The 16,178-nt window shown below is 38.5% G+C and overlaps 1 protein-coding gene across 3 annotated transcripts in view; it reads left to right on the forward strand.

Moving 5' to 3' along the window:
- Positions 1 to 16,178, forward strand: part of CLYBL (citramalyl-CoA lyase) — a 206,800-nt gene that overhangs the window by 107,900 nt on the left and 82,722 nt on the right. For all 3 annotated transcript variants that reach the window (XM_015242699.3, XM_072976488.1, XM_015242700.3), the window contains exon 2: positions 1,611 to 1,797. In XM_015242699.3, coding sequence (XP_015098185.1) covers positions 1,611 to 1,797 — 187 coding nt within the window. The remainder of the gene's footprint in view (positions 1 to 1,610; positions 1,798 to 16,178) is intronic.

Below are 16,178 nucleotides of genomic sequence, written 5' to 3' on the forward strand. Positions count from 1 at the left end.
TAGTTGAAATTACTGAGTCAAAAAGCAGGCACCTTTTTTAAGTCTCTTGATTTGTGACATCCACTGACTTTCCAGAAAGCCTGTGCCCCTGATTAACGTTAGCCATGATGGCAGAGCCAATCCTTTGCTGGTTCTGGTTTGGTTATGAGTGATAACTGCTATGTTTAAGGATAAGAAAGTTTACAGATGAGTGGTCAAAAAAAGGCTTAGCATTCAGGTAGGCCTGGAACTGAGCTTGAAAGATCCATTAAGTTTCAAATAAACTGAGAGGAAATACTTTTCCATCAGAAGCACAGGAGAAGCAAAGATACAGTGTAAACAATAGGGCATATTGTGGAGACGGTCATAATCCAGTTTTCCTAGGGTGAATAGTTTTAACTCGGGAATAGTGGGATATCAGTTGAGAAAAGGAATATCAGCTGAGACTGAGTTTAATCCTGCAGGTAATGGGGAGCTATTGACAATTTTTGAGCAGTGGATGATATGAGGAAAACAACATTTTAATAATTATAGGAGAGTTTAATCTGGGAAACCAGAAACATCTTCAACAGTAGCACATTTTCTTTTAAATCATCATCTGTTTTAAAAATTACACATCATATAAACATCCTGGGGATGATCTGCTCTAGTGCTTAGCATGTGACTGTGGTATGACTTGTCACGCTGTCAGTGACGTGCCAGCTGTGTCTGAGTGGCTCAGCCTTTGAGATTCAGGTGATGTGGCTCAGAGACCACTGTGGCTGGATCCAAATTGGTGATTAGAAGCTCTCTCACATAGAGGAAATCTCAATTTTCATGAAATGAAGTTCTCTGGCTTTTACATATTCAGTTACAACAAATACTCCAGAAAAGTGATTTTGCCCCAAGCATTTAAATAAAAATTTTATCTCTTTTAATTGCATTTTTTTTTACCATTTTAAAGGAAATTATATATTGCAAATTCTGGTATCCAGTGTGAATAAATAAAATGAGATTGTTGCTGTTACAGCATTATAGTTTCTCCCCCTTTTTAGATAAATGACGTATTTTCAATCAATACAAAACAATGACAGATACTTCAGACATTCTTCAATTATCTGGCCATAATATATTTTATATTAAATAAGGTGTCTTGGAAGACATGTACACTTTTAAAATCCACCTGTATCTCACCATACCTCACAGAGCACAATGCTTCTGTTGTGGAAAAAATAAGACCTAGACTCAAGTTTTAGATTTTATTAGGGTTGGTTGCAAAAAAGAATGAGGGGACCCATACACAATTGGGAGGCCACCAAAGAGATACTGATGTTTCTTTAGATATATTGTCCCAAGGAACACTAATCATGGGAAAATGTTATAACCATGTGAAGTATTTGATAGCATTAACTTAGGATAACCACCAAATGTTGAGAGCTTTCAAGAAGAGCGCAGCTGGCATATTTTTGAAAGGATGATGCTGTTTACCCTGGGGGAGTAAAACACGAGGCTGTTACCTGTGTGCTGGGGCTTTAACCTTTCCTTAACTGAGGTTTTCATGACATACAGCTCCATCTATTAAGGACAGGGCTGATTTCAAAAATTTGTAAATAAATTCTATTTTGGACTAACTCTAATCATGTCTCCTACAGGAAAGCCTCTCTGGCAGCTGATGTGTCCAGACTTGGACATAGTTCCTCACCCAGTCACAAGTACACTCCCCGGAGGGCAGTGCTCTATGTGCCTGGAAATGATGAAAAGAAAATAAGGAAGATTCCCTCCCTGAATGTAGACTGTGCGGTGCTCGACTGTGAGGATGGTGTGGCTGTGAACAAAAAGGTAATGGCAGATTTTTCCTTCTAATGGGGGAAAAAAAAGGAATTGACTTTTGGTGCTCTCCTGGTAGCATTGCTCACTATTTGGAAAGATTATACCATATTCACCTTTTGTTGATTACTAATATATTCTTGACCAGACCTCACATGTGTTCTGAATGTGTATGTCTCTTTTCTGCAAGAGACAGGAAGAATCCAACCAACATATTTTTAAAGTCATGACCTTCAGTATATGTGACTGTGCGTGTAGATAAAGAGATAGACAGTCAATCCATTTTGGCTGAGATATTTGCTGGTTCGAGTAAATGACTAGACTTGTGCTGTAAATTTTTCAGATGAATAAGATGCAATTAGGCATTTTTTTCTTCTTTTTTACTGCCAGGTATATTGAGTAGTGGTCTTATCTCTTCTGGGACAAGTGCCAATAAAAGAAAAGATAGCCTTTAATGGAAGAGTCACTAAAATCATTTTCCCTTCTTAGTTAAAGGGAAGCTACACAGAGAATCTTAAAGTTGCAGCTTTTGGCTGATTTCCTCATGGCCTGACCAGAGAAATGAGCCTTAGAAAATACCCAATTTGCAAACAGGTACAAAATCTTCTTACTGGGTAGTGAAATAGGGGGTGCTTTTTGTTTCATTTTGGTTTGCTTAACTTTGTTTTTTAGGTTTTTATAATGAACACACATTTGTTCAATAATTAGGTGAAACACGTAAATCATTATAGCAATAACTGATGTTTGCATGGAACTTTTTTAGTTAAAAACATGCTTTCACTCGACCTTTATCTATCCAGTCCCTAAGACGGTGAGGTTGGGCTGGGAATGGATTGTGGGGCTGAGGGGACAGGGACTGCTGGCCGTCTGGATTTGTACCTATTTGGATAGTTTTCCTAAGTGATCTGAAGTGGTGTGGTTGTAACTGTACAACTTTCTTGATTAATTGCTTTCCTTAAAGATTCTAGCAAACAAATATTTGCCTTAATTTTTTTTAAAAAAGTTAATTTTCAGCATCTTTCTAACGGTCAAACCAAGGCTTTACAAGTATTTGGGAAAGGATTAGAATAAACACGTGGAATCTAAAGCGTCTACTCAACATCTTTGACATGCACTAAATTAAATACAATTAAGCTTCTTTCTCCCAGAGATTAAGGTAAATAGGGCTTTTCTTGAAGGACATTATGTGAATCCAGTATGCTCCCTTCCAAAACTCATGTAGGGCACTCTGAGATTAGATACCGAATTGTAATTCCAGCTCTCTGTGGCCCCGGGTAATTCACTTTACTTCTTTGCTTCAGTTTCTTATCTATACTGTGGGGTGACAAAATCTACTTTTGTCAGGTACAGGGATTATTGCGAGGAATAAGTTTGATAAGATGCCTGGTAGTAGCTTGATTTCCTATAGGAAATAGATTAGATAAATCCTGTGGTAATCATGATTAGAGGGGAATTTACTTTAGCGTGTAGCACAGTGAGCCATTACATGCCCTGATAAACTTCTAATTGTATCTCTTTACAAATCTTGAGGCCATCTTCCCATATCCACCTGAGGATGTTTCCTGCTACCCAGATGAGTTGGAAACATGGTCCATTCCTACCTCGTGTTTCCTTACCATGTATCTGTGCTCTGAAGCCCATCCTTAAACCCAGAGCCACGACTTAGGAAGAACCTAACGAGGGGAAAGGGAGAAAAGAATTTATGATGGCAAGTTGTGCCCACCATCTTGGCATCTCTGTCCAGACAGTGCCCTTGTCCAGATAGTCAGGACATTCCAGTTCTCTTAATGCAGCTAAAATTTGAATTAATTGCTAGGCATACTGTTTTATGCATGCTGAACTTGCAGTCAACTAAATTTCTCTTCCTTATTCAAAGAGAATTCTGGCAAGCCAGGCTAGTACTTGTAAAACAATTTTTTCCCTTAAAATTTCTACCCAGGACTTAATTTTATCTCGTATTATTCATATCATAGCCCTAGCCTGTCAGGGTCCTTTTGGATTTTGATTTCATCATCCAATTTATACCATCTGAGAATTTGACCAGCACACTGTATGCAAATTTAACAAGTTTCTGAAGAGGTTGGAGCCAAGTGCTGCACAAGCATGCCACTAGAAACTTCTGTTTAAGTTTATTTAACAAACATTATTTAGTGGTGACTAAATGCCAGGCACTGTTCTGAGGACTTTAATTTGTATAAGAGCTCAGTGAATTACTATTATTATACTCCTTCTACAGATAAGGAAGCTGAAGCATGGAGAGGTCAAGTTCATGAGTCAGTTCTGTGAATATGATTATTCAGTCACCCAACTCTGCTAAAACCCAGTCTTTTCACAAGGATAGTGTAACAGATTTTTATCTAATGCCATTTCAAAAAGAGGATACCTTCCTGATCTACATCTCTAGCAGTAACTTCTCTCTCCCCCATCTCTACCTCGCCAGAAAAAATGAGGTTAAGTAGATGAGACTTGATTTTGAAGAACCCCTGTCTACTGATAGCACTCTGTCTAGTTGTTACCACCTTTGCTTTGAAGTGCTGGAGATACAAAAATGGTACCATTTACTGAGTAGCTACCATTTACTGAGAGTTTTCTTTGTAAGAGATGCTATAGTAACTGCTTTAATTATCTCATTTCCTCCTTACAGCAAAGTTTTGAAATATGTCTAAGGTCACAGTGCCATCAAATGACAGAACCACAATTTGAATCTCCTAGAATTTTTCCCAGGAATCAGCCTTACCTGTTGGCGTAGTCCATAATTCACCTTTTCCCCCTTTCTTGGCTTCTTTTTATCTTTTGTCACCTTTGTATACTCCATGGTTTCTCAAAGATTACCAACAGGAGTTCCGTGTTCACATCTATGAATTCTTTCAGTGTCTTGGGATTTTAATATATTTAAACTAGGGACTTTAGTTCGTTTGAAATGTTCAGATAAATCTGAAACTTCTCACATAGCTCATATTCTCTTTTTCTTTCTTGAAGTCAACTTTTCATCATATTTCTTGTTTGAATATTATTCCTCTTGATGGGAGGAGATAGAGGCCATTTTAGTGATTTTATTTCTTACCATACTGAAACTCTTGTTTCAGATGACATAGTTATAGTTTTGCTAAACTGAACTATTAGTGCCTAATTCAACTTCCTTGGTATTATTAAAACTTAGTCACTTCACTTTATATCTCATTTCATTTTATTTCTTTTTTTAGTAATTAACTAATTCCGTATTTCATTTGAGTGATTCTGTAGAGTATAGGCCTGTAATGAAAACAAGAGGCGCTTCCACAGAGCAGTTTGTAAGTATGTAATACCTTCCAGCAGGCTCTAATCCTGTCCTGTTAATCCAATTTGTGTCTAAGTAGCTCCTTCACGTCAAGGATGGCACTAGTAGCTCACCTTCCCAAGCATGGATGATGAAACGACCTTTTCCACTCCCGTCTTATCTTCTCCTTTTCATTGTTAAAATGCATGAGGAGGTGCAGGGCTGTCTAAGCTGCTGCCTGCTGGGACACAGTGAAAAGAAGCCAAGTAGTGCACAGATTTCTGGTGAGTCTCCAGGACACTGGGTGAGGCCAAGAAGGTAGGAGTGGAATAGGTCGAGGCAGGTTCCAGGGCTGCTACTTTAGTGGAGCAAATATTTAAATGTATTTAGTGTTTAAGTTTAAATATGTAAGTGTAAATACTATTCGACTAAATATTGGGTACCTACTCAGCCAGACACTGTGACAAGCAGAAGGGGAACAAAGATGGTTACATGGTTCCCAACCAGAGGAGTCAAAGGCTGGTGGTGAGACAGGTAAAAAAAGTAAATTGTAATCTAACAAGAGAAGTCTGCAAGAACCCATACTTTTTATTATCATTTGGTTCTAAGGATGTTTTAGTTTCCATTTTGGTCTCTTGCTTGGCCCGTGAGATACAAAAGAGTGCTTCTCAAACTCTCTACGGTGAAGACCAGCTTGGTTATTTTTACTTACTGTTGTTACTTTGTTCCATTTAAAAAAAACTTTAAACACTGCTTGGGTGTTGCAGCGACGTCAAGTGCTATAGAAGTTTCTAAACTCATGTTCCCCACTTTGTACTAACCTCCTGATGGCATGGTCATGGTGAGTTTGTGGGTTAAGAGTTGGTCCACCCACTGCAGTTTGAGTAGAAAGGCCTTAACAAGTTTTAGATTTGCCAGTTTCTCCCTGTAGTTCTATCAGTTTTCACTGCTGATAGTTGGAGCCTGTGTTACTAGGTGTATACAAATTTAGAATTATTATATCCTCCTGGTATATTGAATCACTTGTTATTATGCACTGATCCTCTTTATCCCCTATAATGCTTTTTGCTTTAAAGTTTATGTGGTCTAATATGAATATGCTAACTTTCTTTTGGTTAGTATTTGCCCAGTATATTGTTTTCAGCCTTTTGCTTTCAACTTTTCCATATACTTATATCTCTTATTGTTAAAAATTTTTTAAAAAATTTTTATATTCCTGTGGACATTCTGTGTCTTTTAACTGGAACATTAATCCACCCACTTTTAATATAGTTACTGATAAATTTAGATTTAAATATACCATTATATTTTGTCCTATTTTCCTCACCCATTTTATGTTTCTTTTTCTCATTTTTCTTGCCTTTTAAAAATTATTTGATTTTTTAAAAATTTATTTTCTTAGTCCATTTTTTCCTTTCTTAGTTTAGAAGTTATGACTGTATTTCTAATTTTTATTGATTACTTCTGAAATTTTACCAAGTGTACCTAACAAAGCCTAAAATTAACCTGTACTTCTTCCTGGACAAAGCAAGAACTTTAGAAAGCTTTAAATCCAATCATCTTCCTTGCAATTTATGTTATTTTTGTCCCATATTTCAGGGCAAATTATCTTTTTAACCCCATGAATCTTATATTGTTACTATCATTATTTTATATACATAGTATTTATTTAGATTAACCTACATATTTTATCACTCCCTCTGGTCATTTTTCCTTCTTGCATCTCAGACTTTCTGGGGTGTCTTCTCTTTTTGCTGATGTTCTTCCTTCAGAATTTCCCTATAGTAAATGTTTGTTGATAGAAAACTCTCATAGTTTTTGTTTATTTGAAATGTCTTCATTGTTTGGCTGGGTAGACAAGTCTAGATTGATACTTATTTGCTATCAGAACTTTGGAGATATTATTTCATTGCCTTCTGATTGCTATTAGTGCTATTGAGAACTCCACTGTTAGTCTAAAAACCAGGTGACTTGCCTTTTCTTCTTTGGCTGTTCTTAAGATCTTTCTGTCTTTGGTGCACTGAAGTTTTACTAAAATACCACCTAGGCATTGATGTGTGCCTCCTCCCCTCCTTTCTCCCCTTCTTTACTTTTGTTTGGTGTAAGTTGTTTTTCATGTATTTGTGTATTCATGTCTTCTATCAGTTCTATAAAATTTCTACTATTAGCCTTCAAATATCACTTCTAGTGCATTATTTCTAGTCTTTCCTTCAGAGATGCCAAGTAGACCTATTAGGAAGTTTTCATTGTATCCTCCTTGTCTCTTACTATCTTTTCGTATTTTCCATCTCTTTGTCACTCTGTGCCACATTCTGGGTTAGTTCTTCATAACTAATCAACACTTTTTAAATTATCTACTCAGTTGTGTCTAATCTACTTAATCCATCCTCTGAGTTTTTAATTCTAATGATTACATTTTTCGTATCTAGAAATTCTATTTGATTTTTTTTCATAACTGCTTAGGACATTCTGAATCTGTTAATTTTAGGATTTTTGCATCTAAATTGCTTGTTGTTCAATGACTCAAACTCATGGTATGAACCCATATTAATTGGAATTATTTCTTGGGAATCCCAAGGGCGTAGAGTAGGAAGGTTTTCTTCTAAAGAGAATTTGTATTTGCTTCTGCTGGGAGTCAGGGACATTCCTAATCTGGAGTCTTGGTTTATTCTCCTCAGCTTCGCTGTGGTCTCAGGCTAGTATCCTGATACCAGTTCTGTTATAGGTATTTGGTTTCTAGCTTTCTTATTTTTCTCACTCATAAATCAGAATGCAACTCATTTTTTGTTGCTGTTGCTTTACATTGGCCTGTGGAAGATTCCCTTACATTCTTATGAGCCCAGTAATGCATTAAAAAGTACTTTTGTTGAAATGTATCTGTCTTATAGTTGATGGCCCTTCAGAGAATGTGGTCTGCCATATTGCCAAAAGTAAAGTTCCCATCCTTTAAATTTTTGTTTGATGAACTTTAAAAAATTGGTCTAAAATTTATTTTTACACATAAAGAGTCAAATAGTTATGAAATAATGCAGCTCTTACTCATTATTCCACTTCCCCTCTCCAGAGATAATCCCTTCTATCTCTTCTACCTTATTCTTATAGTATTTACTCCCATATCTCTAAATAATGCTCTTTTTGAATTATTTTCTCAATTTCAGGCATGATATTGCCTCCCTGCTATGGGATTTATCTCTCCTCCTACTACCACTCTATCCCCATTACCTGTGGACATTTCCCATCCTTCAGCTGTCCCAGTACAATTATATGTAACTTTGATGAGATTGGTGTTCAGTGTGAAAACGATTAGAGTTGAGTCATGTACTAGTAAACTGATCACCTTTCCTTTTCTGCCAACCTGTTGTTTCCCCTGGAGTTCATAATTATCTGTTTTTTCCCCATGGCTTATTTTTCTATTCATTTGTCACTAATTAACACCCACCTCCTTCCTAATTGTCTCCTCTTAATATGTTTAGAAGCAGCTGGTATTTTATCAGTTTCATCTTCTTGGGGAAATCTCTCCTTGACTCTTCTGATCCCCTCATGTCTGAATTACTTGTCCTTCAGGCCTGCAGCACAGTTGGAATCCTGGACTCTCCCTTCTACCTGGGAACTCACTTCATCTCTCTCTTGCATTGGATGTCCTGTTGTCTGTATTCTCTGATTTTTAATATCTTGATATATTTCCTTATTTGGGTGAGCATACCTTCTCGTAGCTCCTGAGAGAAGGTTCCCCTCTAAAGAAGCAACATATACAAACATACTCTGATTTTTTTTTCCTAATTTGATTTGTAAAGAGCAGGGATATATGAAGATTTTACATTGATCCTCAGGAAGTCAAAGGAGAAACACTGAATTATGATTCAAGGAAAGCTTTTCTGTATGAACCTAAGCTAATAAAATCTGGGATGTAACTCGTGGGCAACTTGATTTGAGACCAGGAACCCGGTTCAGTGGGAGGGATAGAGGGCTTGACAACAGAATACCCATTTAAATTGCCCAATTTTAACACTAACTATCCAGGGAACTTGAGTCCTATGATCTCATGAGCCTCTGTTTCCTTATCTGTCCCATGAGATTGGTGATAATGAAACCTGCACTACCCACCACAGGGCCAGCTGTGCGGCTCAAGTAGAAAAGCACTTTGTAAACTTGCATGTGCTATGTGAATATTGTTCTTTAAAAAAAGAAAGCGGTGGGGTCATGTTTAAAGGAACAGAGTTTTGGAGAATGGATATTTAGCATGTTCGTACAGAGGAACATAATTTGATGGTCAAGAACATAGATTTTGGTGCCAAACTGTCTATGTCTGTGTTCTGATATCATCTTGTCCTAACAGTAGAACCTTGCACAGATTACCCCACCTCTCTATGACTCAGTTTCATCTTCTGTCAAATAAAGGCAATAATGGTAATAATAGTAGCTACCCCTACAGAATTATATTAAATGGGTGGGTATTTGTTAAGTGCTTAGAACAGTTGCTGGCACATAGTAAGTGCTATGTGAGTATTTGACAGATGTCTAAATAGCAGTGGTCTTAGCTGTACTCCTGGCCGGGAGTCTGATGTATCAGTTCAAGTCACTGATGATTGCTTAGAATGCCAGGGTTTACCAATATTGATTCAAACCTTAGATTTCTGACTCTCCTAGGGTAATATGTTCGCACAGATAGGTTTTTGCTCTAAATGTCATGGAGTTTGCCAATTTTGCTTCTTTTTTTTTAGCCTTCTTCCTCAACTATGGTAGACAAAGAAGAGACCCTAGACACAGCAAAATACCATATTTTCTTTCAAGCTCCCTCAGAGATTTCTTAACACTAGAAGGCTGGAAACAGCTATCCTAGACGTATTTTTTTCCTCAGGAAACTGAAGAGAAAATTATCCTTCTTAAGCAGCTAAGCAATAGATTTTTACTTTGCATTTCATCAGACAAAATAGGCTTTAAAACAAAAGCCGTAAAGAAAGATAAAGAAGGATACTTTGCATTTCTGTGCTGAGTACTTGGCAGAAAAAGAGTAAGAAACGGATGGAGGAAGGTGGGCAAATCTGTGAAGGCACCCCCCTCCCCCTAACAGTTCAGAGCAAGGAAGAGCTGGGCTGGGATCTGGATCCTGAGCAACCCCATGTACAGTGATGTTCTCAGGTGTGGTGAACAGAGGGAGGAGGACTGCCTAGGGCTGAGGTGTCTGAGAGCCGCCCTGGGCACTGGAGGGGAGCTCTGGTCAGTGGGGGTTGGTGCAGCAGCTCCCTTCGCCACCACCTGCTTTGCATGCAGAGGACCTAGGGCTGCCAGGAGTGTTGTCTTGTCGAAGCTGCTCTTGACCACAAAAAGCAAGGGGAAGCCATTTGCCTTCTGAGCAACAGTCAGTGCTTCAGAAACCCCACAGGATAACCCCTACTGGGCCATGTTCTTTAACTGCTTCTGCTCCCTCCATCCATCTTGGATATCAGGACACACGTGAGGCCTAAAGGATAGTGATTATAGAGAGCAATTGGAGGCAACACTGCAGAGACGAAGGGAATGCGACTGTGCGCCCACAGTGAGCCACTTTCTAAGCACTCTTCACAAACATCAGTTCATCCCAGGACTCCTCTAGTTACCTGTCAGACTCTGCAGAACCTGGGAGTTACTGCATTTGCAAGTGTGAGTTGCTCATTAGGAAACCAAATTTCAATCAAGGTTATTGACTTGTCATTAATCTTTGATTAATATAAATATGATTTCCTGACACTTGTTACTTTAAACTAGTTAACTTTTGACTTCCTCTATAATGCCTTTTATTGCCACACAGATAGAAGCTCTTTTTCTACCCTGAGCATATTTATTCTCTCGAATATGTGCTCTCTCATTTGACTTTCTTTTGTGCATGCGTGTGCACACACACACACACAAAGTATGTAGACATTAAACCCCCATTTATACTTACCATATGCATCTGCAAATCCACTTGGTTAAAATTTAAATGCCCTAGTGCTGTCACTTTGGTTGAAATTAGTTAGTAGAGTAGCTAGGAGGTGTATTCTCCCCACAGGAAAAAAGCTGAATGACGTGCAATGAATGATTAAATGTATACAGGGCATGGGGAGCTAACTCCACTTCAATAGGGGTGTGAAATTAGGATGGGAAGCCTTCTCTCCCAGGGACCTTGCTTTTATTAAAAGACTTGAGAGCTTAGGATATTTCTTCAATAGAAATTGGGGTGTCTGTGAGTCTTTTGGGAACAGTATGGAGAGATGAACTGTGCTTAGGAACTCTGCAAGGTCTTTTTGATCCTTAAAGGTTCTGATATAAAAACCTACCCAAGTTTTCATCAAAGTAGTAAAGTACTTTTAGTCTTTTAGTAATCTCTTTATACCCTTCACACCCTTAAATAAACCTTTCCCTTTGTGGAGTAATTGGTAAAAAACAAAAAACCCATCTTTTTTCCCCCTCATTGTTCTTTTCTTCAGACCTGGCATCTTCTTAGAGCAAGGATTCACATATCTCTATTAGGGTCATAATAGTCAGCAATTTCCATTTAATGAGCTCAGCAAAATCTCTTTACAAAAAGATGCAAGCTTGAAATTGCCAGTTCTGTCTTTTCCAGCAATTTCTAGAAATCCAATTAAGTAAGACAGTATTATCTATAACATGATACACCTGACTACGGAAAGCCCAGGCCTAGGAAATAAAACAGATCTTTGAGCTCAAGTTCAAAATTAAAATGGAAAGAAAGGAACTCAGCTTAAATGAACTGAGACTTTATAAAAGTAGAAACTGTAGCCATTTCCTCTGAAATGAAGTAAGAAATAGCTTGGAGACTATAGTGAAAACCATTAAACTTTCTTATTCCAAGTTTGGCTACCAATTAAAATCTGTCTTTTAAAATCAGAGAACCACAGGTAATTTTCATAAAAGAAACCCAAGAGGTTTCAGTGTGCTCAATCTCTGTGACTAAAGAACCAAGAACCCGTAGCCACCTCTAAAATAAAGGAGATACTGGCATGAAATTTTGCAGTGCAACATGCTTAATATCAAATAATAGTATTTTTTCAAATTTTCTTATTTAGTGGCCACAATTCATATCAAAGTATTAAATGCCCCCATGTTTTCAATAACAGATTAGTGGATATATTTTAAGGCAGAATTTAAAATTCTGATTTAGAGAGACAGTCAAGTACATCAGAGCTTCTTAGGGTGGTAATATTTAATGCTTATTCTATACCTGTTCTGTAGGTTGAGAAAGATGGTGTTTTAAAAGGAAAAGAAAGGTGTGGCTTAGTCAAAAACAAATGTAAAGTCAAGAATTAACCCAAGGCGTAGCCTGCCTTCTACTAAAGATATGCTCTCTGTTTCTAACATTTTTGCAATTTTTCTCCCATTTGATACAACTGTGCTAGCCATTCACTGATCAGAAATTAGCCCTCAAAAGTTAGCACTTGTGCTGTGAATTCCCATCCAGGTCTAGTCTAAGCAGTAGCATATTCTTGGCAAAATATTGATTAGCTCTGGATAACTAGACCAAAAAGACCTCCCTAGGCATCTGTCAGAACAGCAAAAGTCAAGAGAGAAAGATGAGCTAGGAGGCTAAACTGAGATAAACGTGGGCTCCCCAGAGACTCCTCAAGTTTTTCCAGTGCAGGGTGAATTTGTGGAGCCTCCCAGCATAGAAGAACAAAGCTAGGTGGAGCAGCAAAAGGGCATTCCACTAAGCCTTTCATCCACACCATCTAATCCTCCTTCCTAGTAGCAGGGGAAGGCTGAAAGTCTGGCCCAACTGGTGCAGTTTTTCAGGGCACAGGGGTGTCAAGAGCTTGTTTTTCCTAGAGCTGTGGATAAACAGACGCATGGTGGAAGGCAACGCAGACAGTTATGGCCAGTAAATTAAAAAACTATTCTAAATAGGCTGTGAGAGCAAAGGGAGCTTGAAGTGGGTCTGAAGACCCCAAGTTTGGAGTCAAGACATAGGAGAGGTAGGGAAAACCAGATTAAGAACTCCCAGTGGTCAGGGCAGTCATAGTTCTTTGGACCAAGAGCCACGACTGACTGGGTTTTTCCATATTTCCTCTGGAGACATACTGCATATATACGTCTTCATCTTTGAGGATCAGATGGGGGATAGGCATTATCACACCTCCTCCTGAGTTGTTGGGATGACAATGGCCTCCATGAATTTTGACGCATTCCTGGGTGGAAGGCAGTTTCTCACAATTGGTTCTTTCTGCCTCTGCCTTTCCAAAGAGGACCAGGCCTTGGAGCTGACCATGGTGCTGAAGGTGGTCTAAGACTGATAACTAGAGAACATTAAATGTGAATATGTAGTACTTTCTGTGTGCCAGCACTATTTCTAACTGCTTTGCGTGGATTAACTTATTGCATTCTCTTAGCAGCTCTGTAAGAGAGGTGCTATTATTATCCCCATTTTCATATATGGAGAGTGGAATACAGAGAGGTTAACCAACTTGCTCAAGGCACACAGCTAACAGGTGGGAAAGCCACACAATTCATACCCTATGCTGCACTTTGGTCACCACACTTGCTAATGAGAATTATCAGGAGAGCCATACAGAAGCCGCTGATCTTTCATTTTCAGCAAAAAGCTGAATTTTCAATTCTAGCAGAATTGAGTCACTGTTCCCTACCTCAAGTTGCTCACCTTGGAGAGCCAGACAGAGCAGTGAAGACTGCTTCAGTACACATAAAAGTGAGCAGCTCACCTACCCTGTTGTAACAGTCATCACACCTTAGTGTAATGACTTGTCCCATGTCTGCGTTGCTGCTAGACTGTCAGCTTTGTGAAGAGGGTTCCATTGTATCCCACAGCTTACTGTAGTGCCTGGTACATAGTAGATGCTCAGCAAACACTTGATGAATAAGTGAGTTACAGGTGATCAATATAATGAAAACTGTTATTAACCCATGTGTTATTTCAACATTAGTAGAAGCACCATGTTGTGGAAATTATAGTCCCTTTGTATTTTATACTTGCCGTGCCCTATTTTGGGAGCTGTCTGAAGCTTGGAGTGTATTTTAATCTCTTATGATGCATCTGTACAGACAAAATGAAACAAAGAACTAAGGTCATGATTTGAACAATTTGAATGCCTAAACACATGTATGATTAAATTTTTATTACATGTTAGATTTGGGATCTTATAGTTTCTTAGGAAGGGAGCTCCAGTGACATGAAAATAACTCTGAACATCTCTTTTAAAGGGTGTACCAGTGTTCTAGGGTAACAGAGCTTGCAGTGGCCATTACAGCATATTCCAGTCAAATTTCCCATTTCAGAGCCTATGGGTAGTTTGATTTTAGTCAAACCATATTCTTGTTGTGTTGTATTAACATGTAGAAGACATCTGTATCTGCCATGTTAACTCCAGTGTGTGTGTTTTTAAACAACACTCCACAGCTGAGCCCTTGGAGGACCGGCCTATTTTGACAGCTCCCCTTAGTCCGTTTATCACCAAGCTTGTTCTCTGCCAATATATTTCACATGATTCTTGGGACATGTGTAGCACGCCTGTGCAACTTGCAAACACCCATACATTATTACAATAATAATTGGGTTTTGATGCAACTGGAACTCAGTACTACCAAGCTGCCAGCATTTCATTTTGGCTACCAGTACTAGGCAGGAAAATTATAGTCTAACTGTCTTCCTGTTTATTGATAAACAAAGTGGCCAGCCCAGCAATGGAGCCTGATTAGCAGTTTGCACCCTTTGTGAAAGGATAAACAGAACCCTACTGTTTTCTGTGTTTGACTGCAATTTGCATCTTTAAAGAGGTTGGGCTGCCCTGAGATTCATGTTCAACTTCCCAGTGCCTGGATAGTCTTTGATATGTTACATGTCAGCCTCCTTGTTTTCCTCTCCTTCATCTTGAAACAATATTTGCCGGCATATCTCTGTTCCCATCTGGCCTACCATAAGCTTCCTGATAGTCACCTGTCTGAAGGAGGAGGGGTGGGTAGGGGCGGGAGAAGAAATAAGTCTCTATTTAACCGCGCTTAAATTTTACATTCTCAGAAGGCCCTTTAATGCCGACTCAGCTCCATTTGTGAAAAGAGGATGATACAGGAATGAACAGCCAAAGAGAAAACGGAATCTGCTTACCACTCTCTCTGACCCACATGATCATTTTAGGGCCCCCTCCCTTTCCCTTATCTTCACCTGCCCTCCAAAAAAATGCCCTCCCCCTTTGTAAAGTGAAATAGTGTTAGCCTTCTACCTCGAGTTTGGTGTAGCGTTCTATTCTGAGATTTATTCTAACCTAATTAGGTTCTTAAACTAAATGGTAAGAGACCAAGTAGTTGACTACCCCCTGTAATTATTTTCAAATGAAAGAAATGAAGATCATTTTAACTTGGATTTGCATGATGGAAAGGGAGCATTAATACATGTAAACATGGATTAATCTGTTTAAATAAACTTTCCCCATAATCCTTACCGTATGTAAACAACATTTGTTCTGCCTTGGAGATATTGCATGATTGGACCCATGAGACTCCAGTAACCCCACTGAACAGTTTCCTTTTTTGTAACTTCAAAAGAAATGTTACATATTTATTGGAGGTTGTAGGGTGTTAAGTGTAGTTAGACATAAATTGTACCTCAGCTATTTCGTTAATGCCAGTAGGGATTAAATTAGATTTTATAGCCGTTGTAGAAGTCTATTTGGTAGCTAACAAGTGGGATTTTTAAATCCTGGAAAACATAATCCTATTATAAAACAGGCAGCTGAATTAACATTACCCAGGAAGGTTCTCTTCATGGATTAGCATTTTTTGACAATAACAAAGAAAATCATCAAATTCTATGGGGATATTACATGCTTTTTCAAAAGTCAGAATAGTGAATTGGGAAAAGGGAGCAAGATAAATGACCAAACACGCTATTACTTACACTGTTTCTTTTTAAGAAGAGCAATGGAGGCTGGGAGGTAAAGCTGAGTGTGGGCTTGTCTGTAATACCGGCACACGCTCTGGAATTGGAAATGGGGCCTTGCTGATTTACATGTCAGGGCCCCAGCGTTGGTTGTACATAGTTTTTTGCATCAGTAATTCCTTACTCCTGGTTTCCTTATAGGGTCACCAAAGGGCAAAAAAGTCACTGTGAACCGAAGTTCATGAATTAAAACACAAATTGGTGGTGGAATAA

The sequence above is a fragment of the Vicugna pacos genome, chromosome 14, assembly GCF_048564905.1.
Source record: "Vicugna pacos chromosome 14, VicPac4, whole genome shotgun sequence".
Lineage (NCBI taxonomy): Eukaryota > Metazoa > Chordata > Mammalia > Artiodactyla > Camelidae > Vicugna > Vicugna pacos.